Raw genomic sequence first — 25,283 nt, forward strand, 5'->3', positions numbered from 1 at the left:
GTTGTTTTTTTATATAAGATTTATTTATTTATGCATACAAGAACTGGGGTACAGGCCAGAGGTGTGGGGGGTGAGAGGATCCACCAGAGACAGAGCAGGGAACAGAACAGGCAGAATGACTGAAATACACTGCTGAGGGGAGCAGCAGGCAAGAGAGGAGAGGTCTGCTGTGCCATGTGGGTAGCTCCCTGGCTGGGATTTAACTTGCACTGCAGAGGCTGCGGATAGCTTCATAGTGCTGTGCTTAACCCCTTGCACCACCAGGGAGGCCCTGGGACCATTTCTTAATCACCATCTAACCCCAATATTTAGCAAAGCGGCCAACATAGCACAAGGACTATAGATATCTGAAATGAATAAATAACTCCTCTTTTCACTTGATTGTTCAGCATCATCTGTGACATTTTTAACTAAAAAATAGTTTTCTTATTTATTTTTATTGTGGTTAAAAAAAACATAAAATTTACTATCTTAATCAATTTTAGTGTGCAGTTCAGGAACGTAAAGTGTATTTACGTTGTTATATAACAGATTTCTGGAACTTTTTCTTTTGCAGAACTGGAATTCTATACCTAGTAAACAATACTTCCTCTGCCTCTTCTGCCCTAGCCCTGATAATTACCATTCTATTTCCATATCTACTTTAGATAGCTCATAATGGAATTTTACAGTATTTTTCCTTTTGTGACCGGTTTATTTTATTTAGCATAATGTCTTCAAGGTTCATGCAGGTAAATAGATTTCCTTCTTTTTTTACAGCTGCATGGTATTCCATATTATGTCTAAAGTCATACTTCACTAATTATTAGTCAATGAAGGACTGCATATATTATGGTGGCACCAATGGGCTATATGACATAGGCTACTTGTGTAGTAGGCTGTTGCATCTAAATCTGTGTAATTATGCTCTGTGATGTTTGCATAGTGATGAAATCACCTAACAACACATTTCTCAGAATGTGTCCCTATTGTTAAGTGATGAATGACTCTGTCGTATTTTGTTTATCCAGTCATCCATCAATGGATATTTGGGTTGCTTCTACTCTCTGGTGACTTTTTATAATTTTCTCTAGTATTTCTCTAGTAATTCTCTAGTATTTTATAATTTTCTCTAGTATTACACAATTTTTTGCCCTTCAGGCATTCAAATATGGTATCCTAAATAATATATGCAAGTTTATGCTTTATAGAAATACAAAGATCTTTATAAAATATAAGTTTTATTACTAATAAAAAGCTCTTGTTAAGATGCATTTTTTGTAATACATTTTTCATTATATAAATCCTCTATGAAATGGGAAACTGTAAGATTTGGTATCAGCTTAACTTATACAGAAAAACAACTGAAATAACACTGATTTTAGGTTAATCTTTTATTTAGGCCAATCTTTTAAGTTATTAATATAAAATTTTCACTTGAGAGTCTGCAACTAGAAATACATATATTTTTCTTCCAAAAGCTCTTTTTGAAAGAAGGAACACAGCTAATTAACCTTGGTTTTGTTCAAATAACAGACAGCCCAGAGGAGAACATTTTAAATCAACACCTGAGATCAGGTGGGGATGGATAGAATTCTGTGCACTAATGGTCAAATTACAGTGCAATTCATACAAATAAGCTTTCAGTTCCTCCAGGGATAAGAAGACAAAAGAAAGACAGGTGACTGAAAAAAAAAATCCAATAATAGTTCTAGTCATAATCCTGTTACTTTAAAGCAATTACCCTTCTTAGGCATAGCTTTTCTTTCAAGTATCACCTTTATTTCTTCCTGTTGATTTTGAGAATTTGGTCACCATTGGTTGGGGCTCATTCACACACACATTTAGATGAACTCTTTCTTTCTCTGTTATTTGCAAACAATGTATAAAGGACTTCCTTGACTCTTTGCATGCATGTATGATGATTTTCTTAGAATAAATGATTAAATTGGGATGGTCAAGTCAAAGAGCATGCACACTTTGAGGGTTTTTATTACAAATTGCCAAGTGACCTTCCAGGAAGGTTTTACAAAATTACTTTCCCATCAACCATAGATGAAGGACCAGTTTCCTTACTTTCCCACTAACACAGTTTGTGACCACTCTTTTTGATGATTTATAAGCATAGACAAAATACAGTGTCTCTTTGATTTTTCATGTCTCAGGACATTAGTGTCTCTTTGTGAAATACTTGTTCATATCCTTTGCCCTTTTTAATATTGTGCAGTTCATCTTTTGACGACAGATTTTTAAAAGTTTCTTGTATGATTAGGATATTCATACTTGGTGATATGTTGTAAATATTTCTCTAGTTTCTGATTTGTTGCTAATTTTACTTATATCTATTTTTATGTACAAAAGCTTTCATATAAATATTATCTAATTTAATATAACTGTAAATATTAGTTAATATAACTATCAGATAAATATATGATCACCAATGTCAATTGTTTCCTTTGTCTTTTTGATTTGAAAGTCAAGTATAAGCAATCTCCCTGTGACAGGTTCTATCCTGCAGGGGAACAGCTCAGTAACCTCTAAGCCTAAGCCCTTGGGGCAGCTGTTGAGTGCTAGTTGGGTAATTTTTCTTACTGTCTCACATGGTGGGGAGTCTCACCTGCCAACCGCTGGCTTCTCTCTGGCATGACAACTAGTGGATTCTAAAACCTTGCCTCCTGACACAGTATGAAAGGCAGGGAGGGACACCTGTCTCAGCCCAATGCTTCTTCCAGCCCCAAACATCTCTCCCAACAAAAACTGATCTGACCATAGAACAACGATCAAAATTAGGAAATTAGCATGATGTCATTAACAAATGTACAATCCCTCTTTGATCTTCTTATTATCCCATCAATGTCCTTTCTCTGGTCCAGAACCCAAAACTCATGATTCCGTAGCCACTTCTAATCTGGGATCATTTCTAAGTTTTTCCTTGTCTTTCATGGCCTTAACATTTCTTTTTTAAAGATTTATTTATTTATGTATACAAAAGCTGTGGTACAACCAGAGGTGTGAGGGGGTTGAGAGGATTGACCAGAGACAGAGTGGGGAACAGAACAGGCAGACTGACTGAAATACACTGCTGAGGGGAGCAGTGGTGAGTCAGAAGAGGTCTGCTGAGCCATGTGGTTGCTCCCTGGCCAGGGATCGAACTCATGCTGCAGTGGCTGCGGACAGCTTCATAAGTTGCATCTTAACCCCTTGTGCCACCAAGGAGGCCCAACCTTAACATTTTTGAAGTATGCTGCCAGTTATTTCACAGACTACCTCTCAACATGAGTTGATCTGGTATTTTCTCATGCCACCACTGTGATGTTTTTCTCAGTGTTGCAGGGTCCATGATGTCAATGTCTTATTACTGCTGATGTTCACTTTGATCATTCGGTTAAGGTGGGGCCTTCCAGGGTTCTCCACTGTAAAGGTATTATTTTTCCCACTATAATTAATAGGTATCTCGTGGGGAGCTACTTTGAGAATACACAAGTATCCTGTTTCTCATTATACTTTGCCCCATTAACTTCAACATCCATTGATGCTTCATGCCTGCAACAGTTTTATTACTGTGGTGTTGGCCTAATGATGATTTGCTATTTCAACCATTCTTTCTACATTTATTTATTAGATTTTGCTGTAAGGAATAACTATTTCTTTCCTCCTGTTTATTTGTGTATTCAATTATTTGTTTATGTCAGTAAGAACTCAAAGGTATTTATTTTATTCGGTGGGCTATAGCCCACTGTTAGTATTTATTTTGCTACTCAAGTTATCCCAAATATAAACACTGGAAACGCCTTCAGATTAACTCATATTCTTTTGCTATGCCCCCAATGTTTTATCAGCATTTCTTTACTTCCTGGCTCCACAGGAATACGCAACAATGATCAAAATTAGGAAATTAACATTGACAGGACATGGTTAGCACATTTCAGATGCAATTTGATTTTCTCATCCTATGAATGTCCTTTTTCTGGCCCAGAACCCAATCTAGTTTCCGTTTTGCCTTTAGTTGCCATGCCGTGTCATTATCCTCTCTAGTCTGGGCTAATTACTAAACTTGTCTCTGTCTTTCATGACCTTAGTATTCTTGAAGATTACTGATTGGCCAGTTATTTTACAGAATGTCTCTCAATTTACGTGACATGTGCTCAAATGTGCGCTTGACTCATCTTGTCTTTTCCCTGCTCAGTTCTGGAATCAACCACTTCTCCCAGGAGCCTTATTTCTTCTTAGTGGAGAAAGATATTTAGAAACCATGATTTGGTTTCTAGACAGGATCACTGTTCCTAGGGTGTCATTGCTTCTAGACCCTCTCAATGGACAGAGCTAGGAAATTACATGTTTCACGTCACATACACACGTCTGTAATTTCTATAGCTGTCAGTCTGTGTATCGACCACCAATCATGAGTTCATTCTGATAACTGCTGGTTCTAATCCAACACCACCAAGTTCATTTTGGTTTTCTTCTTTCTTTATTGTAACTCATTTCACCATTAGTGAGAAACCTCTTGTTATCCAAAATTTAGCTATTTGCTCAGTCCAAGCATGTTAGTAAGACGGTTTTAGAATTGCTAAGCCATGCCTCTTTGAAAAACCTAATAACTCCTGTTATTAATTTAGCCTTACTAATAAAAATTCTATTTTCTAAAGGTTCTTTCTTTCTTTTTTTAAAATATATACTTTAAATATTTATTTATTTATGCATACAAGAGCTGGGGCACAGGCCAGAGGTGCAGGGGGTAAGAGGATTCACCAGAGGCAGAGTGGGGAGCAGAACAGGCAGACTGACAAAATACACTGCTGAGGGGAGCAGCGGGCGAGACAGGAGAGGTCTGCTGTGCCATGTGGGTATCTCCCTGGCCAGCCGGGGATCAAACTCATGCTGCAGAGGTTGCAGATAGCTTCACAGTGCTGATCTTAACCCCTTGCACCACCCGGGAGGCCAAATTTTCTAAAGGTTATTTTCTTTCTTTGCCACAGTGTGGTTTTGTTGTTCACTTGTGGTAGTTAGATTCATTGGTTACTGTTTGTATCTCATTTTGCCTTCCTCTCACATCCTGGTTGGTGTTCACTGTTTCTGAGGTATGTAAAACCTCCTGTGATTGTCAGGCTCAGTTACACAGAGAGGACACTCACAGAGATCTCACTCACTCCTCATCCCTTTGACCCTCTTTCCACTTTCCCATTCTTTCTATCACGTTCTCATCCACCTTAATCACGTTAGTTTCTGGTCCACCTTCCTACATTTCTTTTGCATGAATGACTCCCTGCCAGATCTTGATGGTAAATGCACAGTGCAGAGACAAAGGCCTTAAAAGGACATGGTAATGGAGGGTACGGATTTCTCGAGGATAAAGCCCAACAGCTAAGCTACATGACCAGTCTGGTTCTAGCCAAGGATGAGGGCATTTAGACTGAGTAGGAGGGAGCCAGCAGTGGACGTCTGCGTAGTCTGGCAGGTGGCTGCAGCAATAGATGCTGCTTCTCACCCACAGGTGTCCTTGTAGCTCATCCCTGCTGTCCTCTGGCAGGTTTCTCCAGGAAAGGAGACCATTCACAACCTGGAGTCACATTTTACAGATGGATTAATTTATTATAAATAACAAGCAGATTCAAATGGTGCAGGAGGCCGACGATAGCGGATGCATGACATACCTGATCCTCATGTCTTCTGCAATTGACTGGGGACCTGGATCGTAACGTGAAGATAGAGTTTCCTCAACAGTCCTGAAGGCGGCTCCTGGGCTGCCACATCATATTGCAGGCCCAAAGTGGTCTCCATCCACCTCCTCTTCCCTCCCGCCTCCTTCCCCACACATCCTGGAGGTGCTCCCTTTTGCTAGCTGTCTTGGGTTTGCCTGACAAAAGCACAACCATCACTAGTGGTCCAGATAGGAAGTGGGGTTCAAGGCTCTCCTGCTGAGCTTGGTTATTTATTTATCTATTTTTTTAACCAATGTGGCTGAAGACTGGGCTTAATCTGATTTGCTAGTGTTTTAAAGTATCCTGTTTTAAGTTAGAGTTAACACTGCCATGTACCTCCAAAGCTCCTTTTTCCCCTACATTGACTGAATTTTTTTTAAAAGATTTATTTATTCATGCATACAAAAACCAGGGTACAGGCTGGATGTGTGGGAGGGTGAAAGGATTCACCAGAGACAGAGTGGGGAACGGAACAGGCAGACTGACGAAATACACTGCTGAGGGGAGCAGCGGGCGAGACAGGAGAGGTCTGGTGCACCATGTGGGCAGCTCCCTGGCTGGCTGGGATTGAACCCACACTGCAGAGGCTGTGGAAACTTCACAGCACTGTGCTCAACCACCTGTGCCACCAGGGAGGCTCCTGACTGAATTTTTTAGTGCAATTTTAGATTTGTAAAATATCGAGGAGTCCCATTTACCCTGTACTCACTTTCCTTTAGTATTAACATCTTACATTCATACATTTGTTATAATTAATGAATCAATACTGATTAAATAACTAAAACCCATGCTTTATTTAGATTTCCTTGGGTTTTACTCCATGTTCTTTTTCTATTCCTGGATCCTATCCGGGACACCTCACTATACAACACACATCACTTAACGATGTTGTGCTCAAGGACAAACTGCTTGTGTGACAGTGGCCTTAATGGGTCATAGCCTCCGTGTGTGGTAGGCTACCCCATCTAGGTTTGAGTAATTATACTCTCTGACATTTGTATGATGAAATCACTGAACGACACATTTCTCAGAACACAGCCCCATTCCCTATTGTTAAGGGGGTGCATGGCCGTGTTCAGTTGTCATGTCTCCTTAGCACTCTCCAGACTGAGATGGTCCCTCTGACTATCCATGTTGGTTTTTTTTTTTTAAAGATTTATTTATTTATTCATACAAGAACTGGGGTACAGGCCAGAGGTGCAGGGTGCGGGGGGGGGGGGGGGCGGGGCGAGAGAATTCACCAGAGGCAGAGTGGAGAACAAAACAGGCAGACTGAAATACACTGCTGAGGGGAGCAGTGGGGAGTCAGGAGAGGTCTGCTGTGCCATGTGGGTTGCTCCCTGGCTGGGGATTGAGCTCATGCTGCAGTGGCTATGGATAGCCTCATAGGTTATGTCTTAATCCCTTGCACCACCAGTATTTATGTTAGAGGGAAAGGATGTCCTGAGCAAACTCCATACAGGCTTTGTGGACTCCACCCCCACGACACTGGGAACTACAAATCCCATGATCACCAAAGGAAAGGTTGAGAGGAACTGAAGGTGGAGTTAAGCAACTAGGCTCTCGGTTTGAGTATTGAACTGGCTATGTGATTGGGTCACCCTCTTGGCCACACTGCGTGCTAGGTTTTTCGCCAGCTTGGCGGGTCATTGGGATTCCAGGTCAGCAGAATGGGTAGGACGCATTTACAAACTTATCTCCCTCTTTTTCTCCCCGAGTTATTCATTTCCCCACTTCCCCTTCCCTTGTAAATAAACCTTTTATCAACCGTTTGTGTATATCTGTGAGGACCCACAGTCATGCAACCCCATTTTATTTATTTATTTATTTTAAAAGATTTATTTATTTATACAAGCACTGGGGTACAAGCCAGAGGCGCGTGAGGGTGAGAGAATTCACCAGAGACAGAAAAGGGAGCAGAACAGGCAGAAGGACCCAAATACGCTACTGATGGGAGCAGAGGGCGAGGCAGGAGAGGTCTGCCCCGCCATGTGGGAATCTCCCTGGCTGGTCGAGAATGGAACCGGCACTGTAGAGGCTGCGGACAGCTTCACAGCGCTGTGCTCAACCCTCTGCGCCACCAGGGAGGCCCCAGGCAACCCCATTTTATATTGGGGTTTGCCCTGTAACATTTACTGTCAACCCTTCAGATGAGGAACAGGGGTTTAGTTAGACTCACTGCTTGGTAACACCCTGTTCTGTCTCCAAAGCCCATCACACTGCCCCATGGGACACTGGTGCCAACTATTTCACAAAGAAACCCAAAAGGGAAAATCCCAGGGCCCCATTTATCTTCAGTTTTGTGCTTCACAGGCATTGGTATCATCTACATTACAATCACACTACAGGTAATCACTGCTTATTCAATGGAGTAAAGATATACAACAAGAGTAAGACCCTCCTGGGTCCACAAAACATGCAGATCACCTATCCTGAGGTGCACAGGTGTCATGCCCCCCTCCATGTGCACAGACCATGAGCACCTGGCCTCACACACGGTTGTGCTCTCATGTGTAGATGATCTGTATCCGTTGTTAACCCAAATATTCAGAAGGCAGTTAAAAGGCAAAGCACATTTATTTGGGATCAAGGAATTGCAATTCAGGGTACACAGATAAAGATAGACACCCTAAAATGTGCCCCCAAGGAGAAATAAAGTCAAGGGTTTTATGGCAGGAGAAGAGGAAGATGAATTACGTGGTTAAAGAAGAGTTGATTAGTGCTAACAGTCTTAAACTATTCTCTTGGTTATACATAATCGTTACTGATACTGGAAGGAATGAAAAGGGAACTTGACTGATTCTACCCTTCAGCTTTAAGTCCATAATTATCAGTTCCCCTGATGTGGATGACTTCTCAGACAATTGTTTGATGGTTTCTTAAATAATTGCTTTTGTTCCAGTCCCAAGGTCTTTGCCTCTGTTCAAGGAAACAGGTGATGAAATTTCTCTGCAATGGCTCCATTTTAACATGGCTCCACAGACATCAACTTCTCACATTTTCTTCATGTGCCCAACATGGTCTATACTCATCCCGTGTGCACCAACAACTTACATTATTCCTAAGTATTCTTAAGTGCTCAGATGGCTTGTCTTAACTCTTGGGATAATGAGATCTGACTTGTGGGAAAGTGCTTTATGAAGGACATTCACTATATTTGCTAATTGTTCCATTTTAAGCTATATCAGATTATTCTCTTTCACATATAGGGCACACATAGGAAATTTGGAGATGTTCTAAGACAACCATTTAGCATTTTAGCTGTTATGATACCAAACAGTGTTTCCAAAAACAATGCTTCCATTGGAAGTTTAAATATTGCCTTCAATGGGGAGCATGTCACACAGGAAAAATAAATCAGTCCATCAGGGTGACCAAGGCTTCATTTGAGTGACCACAATGTGATCTGCCATTTGAAGTGGACATTGATGGACTTGTGGGCTCGGCACTCCCTTTTCCTTGGGAAGTGCATGTGCCATTCCCGGCGGAACTGCCTTGTCATCACTTCAAAACCTGCTCCTGGCCATTTAGTCATTCCAGAGAGGAACACTTATCCAGCTGGGCCAAGGTCAAAGCACTTTTGAAACAGGAACTTATAAAGTTGGCCTTTCTTTAGTGAACACCGAGGCTGACTGTGGCCATGGAAAGAAAGTTTTACGTGCACAAATGAGTAAAGAAATCAATAGATACACACAGATCCAGGGTCAGACATGGCATCTGTGTTCCTGGTTTCCACACAGCCTGAGTATTTTCATGAAGACTGCCCTAAAATCTTTCACTAATTCATTATGTTAATCTCTGTTAAGTATAGTCCATGATGGTCCTCAGTCACTTTTATTAAAAAACAAAATTCACCCAAGTAAATTTAAATACCTAGTTGTTTTCATTAAACAATTCATGAACTAGGCAGCACCCCTAACAAAGAGAGAGATGTTCTGAGGAGCTGCAAAAATGGTAGACTTTTATAGCACTTGGAGGTTATTAGTAAAATAAAAGGATAGTTTCAGGCAACGTTCTGATGAGGAAATTCCAGACTGGTTGGATTAAAATTCCACCCCTGGGAGAGGCTGAATCTGCTTCTCTGAATCAGCTAGGTATTTAAATCTAGGTGAGACTTAGCCTACGTGACTCCATTTTTAGGCCTGTGGTTTCTTTTTTCATACTTCTAACCAAGAGTCCAACCAATGCAGAATGGTGGACAATCGCTGTCATGTTATGGCTAGTACATCCCCATATCCACTGAGACTCAATCCTGTGACAAATATTACCTGAATTCTCAAAATAGAATACATGTGATCTAATCTGTCAAAGGAGGTGGTTCATTTGGTATATTCGTTTGTCAGAAACTTTCAAAATAGATATTTATGATAAATGCCTAAGTATTATAAATACTTAGGACACCTTTAAGATATTTAAGTTTGCATAGTAAACTTCTATTGATTTGGTTTTCAAACAAGAGTTTTCAAATGACTGGATTTTCCATAAATTTTGTGTATGGAAAAATAAATGAAATAAGATGTGGTAACTAAGGAGCTATTTTTTAAAAAACACCTTTTGGGATCTGGTCTAGGGGCAACATCAACATATTAAATATCTCAGTGACTGAATCATCAAACCAATATTAATCCCATCTTGACTTTGTTTTTAAGTGTATTTTATCCTACTATAATTTTATGTATATAATTAGTTTACAATTCATGTATGAACACTGTGGTAATAGTAGCTAATACTTTTGAGTTCTTACTAGCTGCTGTTTTTTTGGGGGGGTTTTCTAAGATTAACTCTAATCCTCACAGCAGTCTTATTGGGGTAGATACTGTTGTTATTCTCATTTACAGATAGCAGAGGTTAAGTAATTTGCCCAAGGTCACATCAGCAGCAAGAGGTGAAGCTATGCAGAGAATAGTCTGATACCAGAGTCCATACCTGTTAGGTAACTAAGGTAATTAATTATAGTGGGTAACTGGGATAATAATACCATGGATGCATCTTGGTGGAATGATATAATATCATGAAAACCAATGGATTTCTCTCACTTTGGCCCTCACTTCTGAGTTGAAATTTCCTTGATGAAGGAACTTGGATATTCAATTGACAGGACATCCTACTTCTCAAGTCCTTTGGAGGGGATTTTAATGTACTACTTGTTTACAGGTTTTTTGCTTTGCAGAATATGTAATGGCCATCAGAAAGGTAGCGATCTATGCAGGAAGTTTTTCTTTTATTATTACGACTGGGGTCCCTGTGTCTTGCAAGAGAACAGCATGGTAGATTTCTTCAACGCAGAGACAGTCTCTACCCTACTCTCCTCATTTCTTTTTTTTTTTTTTTAAAGGTTTCTTTTTTTGTTTGTTTGTTTAAAGATTTATTTATTTATTATTTATACAAGCACTGGGTACAGTCAGAAGTGTGGGAGGGTGAGAGAATTCACCAGAGCCAGAGCGGGGAGCAGAGCAGGCAGAAGGACCGAAGTACACTGCTGAGGGGAGCAGCGGGCAGCAGGAGAGGTCTGCGCGCCATGTAGGACCCTCCTCCGTGGCCGGGGAGCAGCCGGGGATCGAACCAGAGCTGCAGAGGCCACGGGCAGCCTCGCAACCCAGCGCTCAACCGCTGCGCCAGCGGGGTGGCCCTCTCCTCATTTCTTGATGATGAAAGTAAGCCTTTCTGAGGCTTCTCATCTTTCCTAGGGTAAAAATCAGAACACTTCTTGGACCACAAGTGCCCTTTAGCCTCTCTGGCCTTAAATTTCTCCCATTGCAAGACCTATAGATAAGACATTCCCTTTCACCCACACAGCCACTTCATCTGTGCCACCAAGCAAATCCCAGTCATCTTTTATGTTTTCCCTGACCCCCAGGTTCTGGTTCCCTTCTTACACTCTCCCACAGAATCTTGTAGTATCTACGAAAATGGTAATTTTTAAAATCATATTATAAATGAATGTCTGTCTCCCTGGCTGTAAATGAAAACTCCAGGTGGGCAGGGCTGTGTTGGTCTTGCGTTGCTGAATCCTTAGTACTTAGCCCACAACTCAGCACATAGTTGGCACCAAATAAATATTTGTAAACTGAGTAGAAGAATCACCAGCTACCAGCTGAAGAGGAAATAAATACTCTAGTCTCCTCCGCATGGACCAGACTTGAGTGTGGAAGAAGATCTGCTCAGACAGCCCCAGGGAAGCTGCAGCATTTGCTAACCAGAGGAGAGGATACATGAATATACCTCCACGATTTTCCTTAGACATTTTTCAAATGATTAGAAAATAGGGTAAAATTATGATTTTGTGAACAACAAAATAGAATATGTTTTAGTAGTGCTAAATTTTTTTTTTAAAGATTTATTTATTTATACAAGCACTGGGTACAGTCAGAAGCTCGGGAGGGTGAAAGAATTCACCAGAGCCAGAGCAGGGAACAGAACAGGCAAAGTGACGAAAGACACTGCTGGGGGAGCAGCAAGACTGCAGGAGAGATCTGCACCGCCATGTGGGACCCTCGCCAGTCGCCGGGGATCGAAATGGGATCCAACTGGTGCTGCAGAGGCTGCGGGCAGCCTCGCAGCCCAGTGCTCAACTGCTGCGCCACCAGGGAAGGCCCAGTAGTGCTAAAATCTTGATCAAGGAAATTTCAACTCAGAAGTGAGGGCCAAAGTAAAGGAAATCCATTGGTTTTCATGATATTATATCATTCTACCAAGATGTATCCATGGTTATTATTATTCATGTTCAGTTGCAGCCCTTTCTTTTACAATTTTTTGTTTTTCGTTTTTAAATTCTGGGACCACAATTTTGTTTTTCCACAGGCGCACATGTTCCACTCATCCTCCACCATCTTGAAACAATTTTTATCTATATTTTTTTGGCAGATGTTTTAGCATCTTTTTACTGATTCCTCGAAACAGTCTTATATGGAGAGCTGGTTCCATTGCCTGGGCGATGAAGAAACATTTCCTCTTTCAAAGACTATTTTTTGGACGATGATAAGAATTGCTAAAGAGGAAACAATCAAATGTATCGGGAGGGCTCTACTCTCAACTCAGAGCGCGGCTTCCTGGTTTCAGATCCTCCCATGAATTGTCCTAGGTAAATAATACTGGCTTGTCCTTATTATTATGGTGGGGGGGGAGGGAATCCCATGTCTCGATGTGTTCACCTGCAAGACACAAGGGATTGGATCGTGGAAATACCCTTCATTTCACCATCACCACGAGCCGTTGGCAGAGTTCACCATTGTGTCATCAGCACTAAGCCTACCTTGGAAGAATTTTGCTTTGCTACCTTGACAACGTAAGTGCCTTCAGGACTGTGAAGCCAAGACTGCATCTGCGGGGTGCCGGTGGGGGTCGGAGGGCCAGTGGGCCTCTGATGGAGTCCACCTCCCTGGAGACTGCGGGGGTGGGGGCGGGGGTGGGGGTAGGGTGGGGGACAAGGTCAGGCCAACAGGGAACCGGTGATTCAAAATATCACTCAGGAGGGCCTCCCTCGTGGTGCAAGGGGTTAAGTACCGCACTGTGAAGCAATCCACAGCCTCTGCAGCATTAGTTCCATCCCCGGCCAGGGAGCAACCCACATGGTACAGCAGACCTCTCCTGTCTCCCCCGCTGCTACCCTCAGCAGTGTATTTCAGTAGATCTGCCTGTTCTGCTCCCCATTCTGTCTCTGGTGAATCCTGTCACACACCTCCTCCCACCTCTGGCCTGTACCCCAGCTCTTGTATGCATAAATACATCTTTTCAATTTCATCTCCAGTTCATTCCTCTAAAATATCTTTATTTAGGGCCTCCCTCCATGGTGGCGCAAGGGGTTAAGATGCAACCTATGAAGCTGTCCGCAGCCACTACAGCACGAGTTCGATCCCCGGCCAGGGAGCTACCCACATGGCACAGCAGACCTCTCCTCACTCCCCACTGCTCCCCTCAGCAGTGTATTTCAGTAAATCTACCTGTTCTGTTTCCCTCTGTCTCTGGCGAATCCTCTCACCCGCACTCCCCCCCCACCTCTGGCCTGTACCCCAGCTCTTGTATGCATAAATAAATAAATCTTAAAAAAAAAAAAACCACTCAGGAAATGGTGCTTTCCGAAAACAGGTGTCGCCTGCATCAGGCTACGGTTTCCCAGGCTACGGCCTCCGAACTTCACAGAACCCTCCTCGCTGCAGCTCGCCCGCAGCTCGGAGCCCCCGCCCGGCGCCGGCTCCCAGGACCCGCGGGCGGCGCCGCCAGGGGCGTTCCCCTCCCGCCACACCCGCCCGGCCCCGCCCCGGCGTGGGCCACGCCTCCGCCACGTGCCCGCCTCCCGCAGCTAGGCCGCCGGCTATTGGCTGGCGTTGCTGCCCGTCTCGGGGGGGCGGGTGCGTCGCCCGCAGGCTGGCGCTCCCATTGGTCGTGGGGGCGGCGGCCTCGCGCGCGGCCCCGGCGAGCAGGGGAAGCCGGTGGCGGAGGCGGTGGCGGAACGGGCGGAGGCTCCCGGTTTCGTAACCGTCGCTCCTCCTCGCTGACTCGCGGGCTGCGAGGCCTGGGTCGGGTCGGGCCGCGCCGCGCGGGGCCGCTCGGAGAGGAGGCCGCCTGGGGGCGGGCGGGCCGGAGGCGCAGGTAAGGAGGCCGGGGGCGGGCGAGCAGGAGGCCGCGCCGGAGCCCGCCGCTCGCGTGGGCGCGGGGCCGGCGCGAGGAGCCCCGGCCCGGCCGCCGGGAGGGCCCGGCGCGGCGTCTGATGCAACCTGCCGGCAACACCCGGCGGGGCCGCTGAGCTCATCCCTGGCCCCCGCCCCGCGCCCGGGCGCCACCCGCCGACCCCCGCGCATCCCGGGGCGCCCCTCGCTGCCGGCCCGGGCCGGGCGGGAGGCCAGGGGGCCCCCCCAAACCCGGCCCTCGGCCTGTGAAGCGGGAGGCGGCGACAGGCGCGGCTCGTATTGGCCCCTGGGGATGAAGGGTGTTCCCAGAAGGTGGACCGTGTCCCGAGGGCCCCCGGGGATGTTTCCTGCCCCTGCACAGCCCCTCAGGGTGGGGTGCGGTGGGCGGGGATCCTGTTCAGACGTCGGGGGGCGGGGGGGGGATGTCGTCGGGGAAAGCACTTGAGTGCTAAATCCATGACTGCATAGACATAATGGAAGGCTTTCTTAGGCATCTGTGATTTGAATTTCCTCCTGTGCACAGTTGAACATGGGCGATCACTAGTGGAGCCGAAGATGGGGGCAAGACATGAAGTGTTTTTGCTTCGCGCGGTTGGAGGCAACAGCAAGGAAAGTAGCTGGCAGAGGTGTGCAGGTGGGGAGGATGGACATGGGAAGAAGAGTGTGTGTTCTTCCACTTAAGCTCGTAGGTTACTGTTCTTGAGAAGGTCTAGGGGTTTGGCTGAGGTTTATGCTGTCATCTGGCATCTTAAAATGCTCCTGTTTAACTTTCCCCCTCACCCCCCCAAAAAAAAGGTTTTCACGTTGGTGGGTTACACAAAAATTTGTAGTCCTGCCCCTAAGCCTCCACTCAGTTGAGTTCTTATTTGAATAGATTGTCCTTCCATTCAGATACCGGTGTTCGCTTTCCCAGTATGTTTTTGGAAATGCTGTGAAAGTTGCTTTCTAAGAAATCCGCATCTAAAAAAAGTTCTTGGTCTGTAGAAGCTGAAATCTGGTCGGCTGTTAACAGTTGAGTCGTATTTGGGATAAGCCATTCTTCAAAGTTGATCTCTGTGTTTCTGGACAAGGGTAAACAAGGCTAAGTAATTACAGGATGCTAATGAAGTGGAGAATTTTTCAGTTGCTTGATTCCCGCTTCTGTTAGGCGGCACACTTGGCTGACTCATTTTTAATTCCTGTCTAAAAAAAACATAGGTGGAAACAAAAGTTTGTTTTTCTCAGAATGTCCTTTAAATTTTCGGGAACCTATCAGAACTGCCAGCAAGGTTGTCAGATCTTGAAGAGGTGGTTTCATTTTAGGTCCTTGGGGATTTAAAGGGCACATGGTGAGTCCCTGGTAAAGAAAAATAGACCTCATGGGGCTGAATTTGGTTTTGTGGTCTGAGTTGCATCACTGATCACAGTAATGGTAAACGCAGGTAGCCACATTTGCAGGTTTATTGCATATGTTGGCAGGGGGGCTTCATGAGTTCTTGTACTGGTAGCTACAGTGACCTCCTTCCTACCTTTTTGGCTTTCCAGCTGTATCAGTGAAGAAATTTTAAGCTGGACCTCCTCATAGATGTGTATTTATAAACCGTATGTGTGTATTTTTTTTTTTGGTATGTTGGAAATGTCAGCAAAGGTAGATTTAAAAGGTGACATTAAAAAAAAGACACATGCAGAAGATATATTTTCTTCTCATACTTAAGTGACTCCCTTATGCTCTCCCCTGCCCCCCAGGGGATACACCCTCCTTAGATCCCTGATTTAGTCATGAATCGAGCAGTAGCGATGGCGATGCACTGTAGGTGTCTGTAGACTGACTGCTTTCCTTGACTTGCAGGGTTGTGAGAACCTGGCAACACAGGCCTAAGAACTTGAGGTTATTAACTGGAAAATATAACTGGGCTAAGTAGAAAACATAGTTTCAGACTTAAAGGAAACAGCAGGCAAGATTGATGTTCACTGTACAGACTGGTGACTAGATGCAGCAAATGGAACTATATTTTTATTTTCCTTCACACCTTTAGAAAGACCAAGAACTTCAGGTAGTCTGACCATAATGTCTCAGTTACACTCTTGATCTAATTGTGGTTGTTTTAAGAGATTTTGATACCAGTGAGTTTCATTTTTGTATAAGACATTTATAAAAATAATTGTTCTCCCTCGACCTATTGACTTTTGAGCCTGTTTTCAACAAATATTTCTTGTACACTACCATTATAGTAGCCCAGCTGTCCATGTGAAGACGAAGACAGACAGCCCTGCCTCTAGCTAAGTGTACAGGGAGACGCACTGTAGAGCTAGAATTGACAAAGAAACCGAGAGAACAAATGGAATAGAAGCACTGAGAGAAGAGAAAGCCGGGCCATGGAAGGGTCTGTCAGTGGTTCAGTATTGTCGAGGTGTGAAGTGTCAGGAGAAGGGACTAGAGAGTGATTTGATCCTTTGTGCTGAAGTCACAGAATTTTCAGCAGGAGGGTGTGACATACTCAGGTTGTATTGTTAAATGGTCATGAGAGAGTGTTGGAGGGAACACTGCTAACCAGAGACTAGTGCCCCTGAGAGATGATTTGTAGCAACCTGAGAGATGATGTCAGCCTGAGGTAATTTTGGTGGCATTGGGGTGGAGAGCAATGGTGGGTATGGGGTTTTATTTGTGGGGGAAGGGTGTGTGAGTCATTACCAGGTACCAATGATTGAAGAGATTTGGAGCAAGGGAGAAACTCTGAATATTTTTGAGTTAGGCCTTCACTGAGGAAATTGAATGAAATATTTATTTTGGGGAGAATATCTGATTGTAGTTATATAAAGAAATGACAAGAGGGTTAGGGAAATTTGTGACAGGATTATTTTCCCAACTGAAACTTGAGAAAAATTTTATTTTGTTTTGCACGTTCTAACATTCTGAGTTTTCAGTGTTACTGACTTTGAATGGCCATTACTTGAATTGTGAAATTTGAATTAAAGAAGTCACCCATCCAGCCCATTGTCATTCTTAAATCCTTTACTGATCTGCAGAAGTGGCTGTCAAACTCCAGTGTCATCAGGATCACTTGGAGGTCCTGCTACAACAGGATTGCTCAGCCCCATTCCTAGCGCTCCTGACTGCTAGGTCTGGGGCAGCCTGAGAATCGGTATTTCTGTCAAGTTCCCAAATGATAACACTGCTGGTCCAGGAGCCACACTTTGACAGTTACTGCTCTTCAGTTTTTCTACTGCTTCCTGCTTGGATGATTCACTTGCAAGGAAACTGGGCGCCTCCCTTCTTCCTGCAGACTGAACTTTGGAATAGCATTTGTTCACATGGAAGCTAGACTTTCATTTAGGCTTGACTATCCAAATTTGAAGTAAACTTAACTGGGTTTTTTTTTGCCCATTGTAGGTGCTCAGTAAATGGTAGTGGAAGGAACTAGAGCATGAGTAGAAACTATAAATTGTGTACCTTTTTTTTTTTTTAAAGATTTATTTAGTTATGCATACAAGAGCTGGGGTACAGGCCAGAGGTGTGGGGGCATGATTCACCAGACAGAGTGGGAAACAGAACAGGCAGACTGACTGAAATGCACTGCTGAAGGGAGCAGCAGGCAGTCAGGAAAGGTCTACTCCGCCATGTGGGTTGCTCCCTGGCTGGCCAGGGATGGAACTAGTGCTGCAGAGTCTGCGGACAGCTTCATAGGTTGCATCTTAACCCCTTGCACCACCAGGGAGGCTCAGATTGTGTACTTTTGGAGGCAGCTATGTTGTTCATTGTAAAAACAGAGTTGATCGTCTGAAGTTTTTTAGAACTTTGACTCCCTTTACTTGGTTCATTTTCTTTAATCAATCTCTTCACTTTAAAAACTGTTTTCCTGGCTCATCTTTGGCTGAGAATTTTTTTATTAAACCTTCTTGGAGTTCTTTTTATTATCTCCAGGTTTCCCTCTTACATGTTTACCAGTATGATGATTACTCTTTGTTATTCAAGCCAAGATTCTTGCTCACATTCAAAACCTCGCCTTCTATGCTCAGCCTCGTACCTTGGCAAGATGAGTCAGACTGAGGTAAAAGAGTCCTTCCTTATTGCTGTATCTTCTGTGCAAACCTCGGGCATGAACATCACAGGATTTGGAGCTTATAAGAGTTTTTAGTGACTGAAATTTATGGTATATTATGAAAGTCAGAAGGCATCTTACCAGACTCCACCCCTCATTTGCACATGAGAAATTGAAGCCCACAGAAGGGAAGGGGTGTATGTCCAAAATAACAGAGTGGAAGCCAGAACCAAGGCAAGAATGGACTTGGCTCCTGTCTGTACTTCTTAATGATCATCAGTATCTCCACTGATTGCAGAAATTAGCTTTGAAGACTAAAATGCAGTTGATATATAAAAAATGGAAAAGATAAGGTGATCAAGATTGTTAAGATGATCTCAGGAGAGGTGTTAAGTAATGTCTTAAAAATTAAGAACATGTTTATTCAGTTTACACCAAATATATAAATAACAACACCATTAGTGGTAATGGTGATTCAAGTGAATACTGAACAGCCACTTGTTAACTGGAGGCAAAAATAGGCAACATAAATTATTTACTGAAGATAGACTCAGAGTATTGATGGATAGTGGTTTGGAAGGAAGCTTTCTGTCCTGCCTCAGCACTGGAGTGAGAACAGATGACCCACCAGCCCAGGGCTGGCTTCAAGGCTTAAAAAAAGTCAGAAGTAATGGGGGTGTGTGTGTGTAGAAAGAGAGACTTAAAAAAAAAACGATTAAAAAAAGCAGATCAATAAACAGTGTTTATACAGAAATGCCTGGCTATTGGGTGATATAACTGGTATTTACTCTCCGAGCTTCTCTTAAGAACTGTAAGATGTAGTCATTTGAGGCATTTTATAATTTTGACTCCAGGTTTTTCCACTATTGTAGTTTTAGCAATTTTGTGAAGAGACAACAGGATAGTTTTATGCTTCATGACACTGCTTTCTAAATTTCCAAGTGTATCGTGACTTCTTGGTGGACAAGTTTTACTCAGCTCAGTTTATCTTGAAGTGGCCTTATGATGGGAGAGGTGTGTTTTTATCATTTTGAGGCAACTATAGCAACCTGCTCACATTCATAGTAATCGAGATATGACTAGCTCCTGAAACTGACCTCATCTCTATAGGCAGCTCCAAGTGACACCGCAGCTCCTTGACCACATGAGGTGCAGGCGCTGCAGCTGCTCGGGCTGTTGGTGTAGTCCAAGTCCCAGGAATCGCACTACCGTGGATGTAGCACTAGGCCTTTTGCTTCTTTCTTGTGGTTTCAGATTGACTTTTAAGATGTATATATTAACTATGTTGAGAAAAAACACTAGTAGAGGTATGGTGGGTGCCCTAGAGTTTCTAAATCTATGCTAGAAGAAAGTAATCTCTGTAAACTACTGTCATTTGAGGTCATTATTAACAAAATATAAAGACAGGCCAAAAAAAACCCCAAAACCCTTTTCATAATATCCCATAAAGATAAGTTCTGGGAGAAAAATCAAGTCCCAGATGATTCACTCTCTACATACCAGCATAGGGGAAACGCAGGGCTCCTGGCACAGTATTTCTGTTAAATAGTGGAGACCGGGCACTCCACTCTAGCATTGTTTTGACTTGAATCAACAATTGAAAATTATCCCCCTTTCATTGTAGGTGTCTCTTCTATCGTAATTGAACTCAACTTTTCCATGTTTAACCCAAACATCTCAAGTTTCTCCCTGGCAGATTCTCAAGTGCTATTAGTTCATATGTGCTACTTAATTAGTGGTTCTCTTTTGTTTTCCCTTGCATTTTTGATAACGATCACAGATGGGCACTTCCCTCAGGGATTCAGGTGGGCTGAATTGGCCTTGGGGTGCTTGTGTACTTACTTACTTTTCTCAATTAAATGATTTCGATTTCTGAAACATTGGAGGAGTTGGCAGTTATGTAGACTTTTTGGAGCATCATTAATGTCAACCTGCTGCTAGGTACATGCAAGTTTAATCTCATTTGATCTTGTCATTTGAAATATGTTAACGCATTTTATTTTTTAACTAGGTACGTGTGAAGATTTTTGGCAGTTCAGCGTGGAAACCCTTGATCACTTTACCGTCATTTCTGTGTATTCTGTGTTGGCAAGGGACAGTGCCCAAATGAGCAAGGTATCGCAGCAGAACAGTGCTCCGGGAGTGAACGGAATAAGTGTTATTCATACTCAGGCTCATGCCAGTGGCTTACAGCAGGTTCCTCAGCTGGTGCCCGCTGGCCCGGGGGGAGGAGGCAAAGCAGTGCCGCCAAGCAAGCAGAGCAAAAAGAGTTCACCCATGGATCGAAACAGTGACGAGTATCGTCAGCGCAGAGAAAGGAACAACATGGCTGTGAAAAAGAGCCGATTGAAAAGCAAGCAGAAGGCCCAGGATACGCTGCAGAGAGTCAATCAGCTCAAAGAAGAGAATGAACGTTTGGAAGCAAAAATCAAGTTGCTGACGAAGGAGTTAAGTGTGCTGAAAGATCTGTTCCTCGAGCACGCGCACAACCTTGCGGACAACGTGCAGCCCAGCAGCACTGAAAGTACCACAACAAATTCTGATAATGCGGGTCAGTAGACCTCGCCCCTTCCAGACTTCAGAACCCATGGCTTGAACTGGACGGGTGTGAGACCTGCAGTCACGTCACGCCTATCGGTGGCTGAACGCGGTCTTGTTCCATTACTCAAAGACCCACTGAAGGCTGTTTTCTAGGATCAGCACTGACGAGTTGAATAGCTAAAAATGTTATTCAAACATCTGGTTTTCAATGGTAGGATATTTGTGGGGATGAAAAACCAAATTTTTAAGATATATGGAAAAAATACCTTGGACCTTGATGTTCTTAATAAATCTTGACTTCCCAAGAAATGCTTCTTTTTTAGGGGTCACAGTAGTTTTTGGCTTCAGGGGATCTAGTTAATTGGATTAAGAAAAGTTGAATTCACCTATGTTAAATCTATTTGGGAGTTTTCTGTTATGTATTAAAAATCCTAAGGGCTATAGAAACTGATCACTTTGTAATTTGGAGTGATTCTACGTACAGCATGAAAACTGTGTTTTAGCATAATTAGTACTGTTTTCCCCAAGAACAAGTTTTTGAATAGTAATGGTCAAATTAAGTAAAGAAACCCAAATTAAGTAAAGACAGGCATTTTAATTGACTTTAAAAATATAAATAGCCTGAGAAAGCAAATAGGTTTAAAAAAAAGAAAGCGAAGCAGAATTCTGCTTTCGGGGTACCTTCAGGCTATTGGATTGGCATTATTTTGTTTCCTAAGGGGGGTGTGGGGAACGCCCCCAGATAACTCAGGCTTTAGTTTATGTAGATGTTAGTAGTGTAAGCATTTCTTGGATACATTTTCAAGCCAAGTTGATGGACGAAGTGTCTTCACAGTTTGATCACACAAGCTGCTGATAAGAATTTGGAATATTAATTCCGCAGGTAGTTTTTCCTGTGTTCAGATGTCTGCAGAGGGGCTGTGACGTTTAAAGGCAAAATTTTCTAGTGAAGAATCATTTCGATATTGTTTTTAACCAACTGATTATTAGAAAAATGTATTGTCAACTCCACGCCACCTCCCAAAATAATAGTTTAAGAAAACTTGAAAGTGTAAGGTTTTAACCTTTAATTTATTTCTTTTAAATTCATTTATATATATTTTTTGTAGCATTTCTTTTTCTCGTTAGTGGGTTGTTCTTCCAGGCTTTTTGTTCCATTACTTCTGTTTATTCATTTGTGTGCTTTTATGTCTCATAAATTATTTTAGAAAGAAAATACTCAGGATAATGACATTTTTGTTGAGACTACAAAACAGCAGTCACTAACGTCAGGAGTCCCTAGAGTATGGTTTCTATCAATGTTAATTCTGTTGTCCTTGTCGCTTTTTTAAAAAGCACAACAATTCTAGCTCAAATTTGTAGGCTTTTGTGTATTTTTTTTCTGCCTGGGCTGGTAACAAAAGTCTGAGTCACATCTGATTAAAAAGTGTGTCATTTGAACATGATGTGTGTCATTTGAACATGATCCTTATTGGCCACAATACTGTTTCATAACAGAACCCGGGACAGTGTAGCCAGGATGTAAGGCACCCTTGGGTGGGTAGGAGAGTGCTGTCTGTGCACGCTCCCTGGGTAGGAGAAGATATGGCCTGCAGCTCAGCACAGCCATAGGCCACGTGCCCCTTCTGTGCTGTATGTGACAGAGCCCAAGGCTGATGCCTGACAGCTGCTCTCCCAGGAGGGTTCACTCCCGTGGCATCAGGAGACAGCTTAGGGGTTTCTCATAGAGCCCAGGTCAGTTTACTTTGGTTAGAATATTGATCCACTTGTAAAGGTTGTTAAATGTTTTGAATAACTAACTAGGATATGCCCACAGAATTTTTAATAGCTGATGTTGTAATTAACCTAGCTGGAGATGCAATAACATGACTTGATTCTTTAAGCACCTATAAATGGTTGTAGACATTTCAATCTCTTATTTATTAAAAAATATCTTTCAGAAATTGATGTCCCCATGGAATTAATGGGTACAATTTTAAGAACTGACTTAACTATCTTGGAAAAGAAGCTTTAGAAAAATCATCAGGGCTGCCTGTATTTAGTTCAGTATTTCAAATCAACGGAAGATTGGAACTTTTGGGAAAATTGATTCAGGTTTTCCTATTACTTATTTAATTCAAAGCTTCAGCATAAGCAGTCACTTATGCATAGAAAAAATGTTAACCATTGTTTTGACTGTCAAATTTAAGTGTTTTGGGGATGAAAGTTTTTAGTTTGGTAGATTTCTCAGTTATAAAATAAAGGGAAACCAAGTTGGGGAATAGGTAAATTTAGAACTTCGGGAATTATAAATTGACTTGGGTAACTTTTGTTCTGATGTTACGTATGAACCATTAAGATTTGATCTGCCTTTACTGGCAGGTCCAGTGGTTTAGGAATTAGGCTTGAGGATAAATTCATAGCTGCACCGGAGTCTCCCAGGACAGGCGCTTCTGGCTGGTTGTGGCTCAGCTGGCGAGAGCAGCTCCTGCTTGCTGCCCAGCACTTTCAGTTACTGGGGTGGGGCACAGAGACACGGGGCATGCTAAGAAGTAGTGAGATTGTAATAAAATGTGACCAGATTTTTGAAATTCAGTTCATGAGTGTGAAATTTTCAAATTTAAATAAAGTAGAAGTAGGTATGACTTAACATTTGATATTAAAAGAAAGACAATTGTAGCAGCTTTTGATGATTCTTACTCCCCATTGGAGGGCTTGAACTTCGTACCTGACCAGTTGAGTTATCACTCAGAGTGTTTTTTGATGCCTTAGAAATAGAAAGCATTTTCTGTTTGACAAAATCTAGGAAGGAGAAAATGTTCTACAGCTATTAGGTCTGCCTCTCAGGAAAAAGTACTTGTCCTTTTTGTTCTTGGCTTTCCTCAGTTTGTGAGATTATTCTATTTTTTTAAACATAATTTTATTTCTTTCAATGAATTTGAAATAAAAAAAAAACCTTTGGAATAATGGCCGTATTTCATTGTGAGTTTCTTCATGTGGGTTCTTTAAGTCAGACAGTAGCCCAAATGTTGGAACAGCTCTGAAGAGAAGGTAGGCGTCATGCTGTCTTTCCTGTACTCAGGTGGGGGGGGGGGGGACCAGAGGGAGGGAGGGGGGCGGTGTTGGGCTGATTTTGTCCAAGTCTGGATTTCTCTTAGTGGATAAGAACATAGTTTTCTCTGGTCATAACGTGCATCTTTAATATTTTTGTGTCACTTGGTCTCCTCTCAAAATGTATACAATAAAGAAAGCGATCACTGGCTTTGTTGCTCAGATACCTAGTCTCGGTGTGGTTTCCATTTACAGAGAGGTAGGGCCTATGTTACTAGGCTCTGAGGTAGGTGAACAGGAATGTCAAGGTAAGGGCTCTCCTAACAAGGCCATGTATAGTAGGTATGTTGACTTCTCATGAGGCCGTTAGGTCTGGAAATGAATTTATAGATACTCCAGGAAGTTGATTTGAATATTTCAAGGGAAGATGCCATTTAGATACTTTCTTTGTTCCTTCAGTTATTTTCACATCTTAGGAGCTAAATCTCTAGTTATTGCACTTTAATGAAAATTGTAGTGATTTTTTCCTGTGGGTAGTTATGTCCTGTTTCATTATTTATGCATTAGCTGTAAATTAGCCTATTCACTTGGGCATTTTAGAGATGATTTCCTTGTGCAGGTGCCAGCTCTATTTTAAATAAAAGCACTTTTACACCTGCTCGCTCCCTTGTATTGAAGAGTTCATACGCATTTCACAGATGCACAAAGGCGCACAGCCACCCCTGAATATTCTTTCTCTGCAACATCCTCACTCCTCAGAGCTGCAGGCCTGGGGGTTACAGAGGTGCCTACAGGACTTGGGGTTGTAGAACTTGGAAGAGAAGGGAGTTGTTAGGCAGCTACATGTTACACTATTTGGCAGTCCACATGCCGGTCTGTCTCATCACTGAAGCAGCTATTGGAGCCAGATGCCTTTCCACGTCACCCTTCCAGGTTGATCTCCTAAATGTCTGTCTGGAACCTGAGCACTTCACTTCCCCAACCCTGCTGTGGCAGAGCCACCATCCTCTCTCGCCTGCCGTTGGTCTCCCCGACCACTGCATGGGCTCCAGAAGCATCTTGTTTCCTGCTGCACACTGGGTGACAAGCAATCTCCTTGCATGGAGGCCCGATTGACCTTGACATAATTTCCTTCCACTGTCCTGCATTACTTTGCTTTGGCTGCAGGGCTTGCCCTTCACCTTTCCTCAGAAACCGCTGGAAGCCAGCACTGGATGTGGAATGGTGCACAGAATTCTAGAATCTGGCTCCTGGGTAGGGGCATATCTGTGGGACCGTGGGAGAACTGGACAGCAGCCCCAGAGTGCAGTTTGGGAGGTAGGCTTACGCTTACAGAGGACCGATTATCGGCAGATGAGAAGGGAGAGCCTCACTTGTGCCTTAGG

General features: G+C 43.1%; 1 protein-coding gene across 1 annotated transcript; it reads left to right on the top strand.

Annotated features, from left to right (window-relative positions):
• Positions 1–20,433: 20,433 nt before the first annotated feature.
• Positions 20,434–20,886, top strand: CEBPG (CCAAT enhancer binding protein gamma; the record flags this gene model as incomplete). The annotated part of the gene is made up of 1 exon (XM_084257812.1): positions 20,434–20,886. One exon carries the CDS (start codon positions 20,434–20,436, stop codon positions 20,884–20,886), a length of 453 nt encoding a protein of 150 aa, XP_084113938.1.
• Between the last annotated feature and the right edge of the window lie 4,397 nt (positions 20,887–25,283).

This window comes from Talpa europaea (genome assembly GCF_964194135.1).
Source record: "Talpa europaea genome assembly, chromosome: 16".
Lineage (NCBI taxonomy): Eukaryota > Metazoa > Chordata > Mammalia > Eulipotyphla > Talpidae > Talpa > Talpa europaea.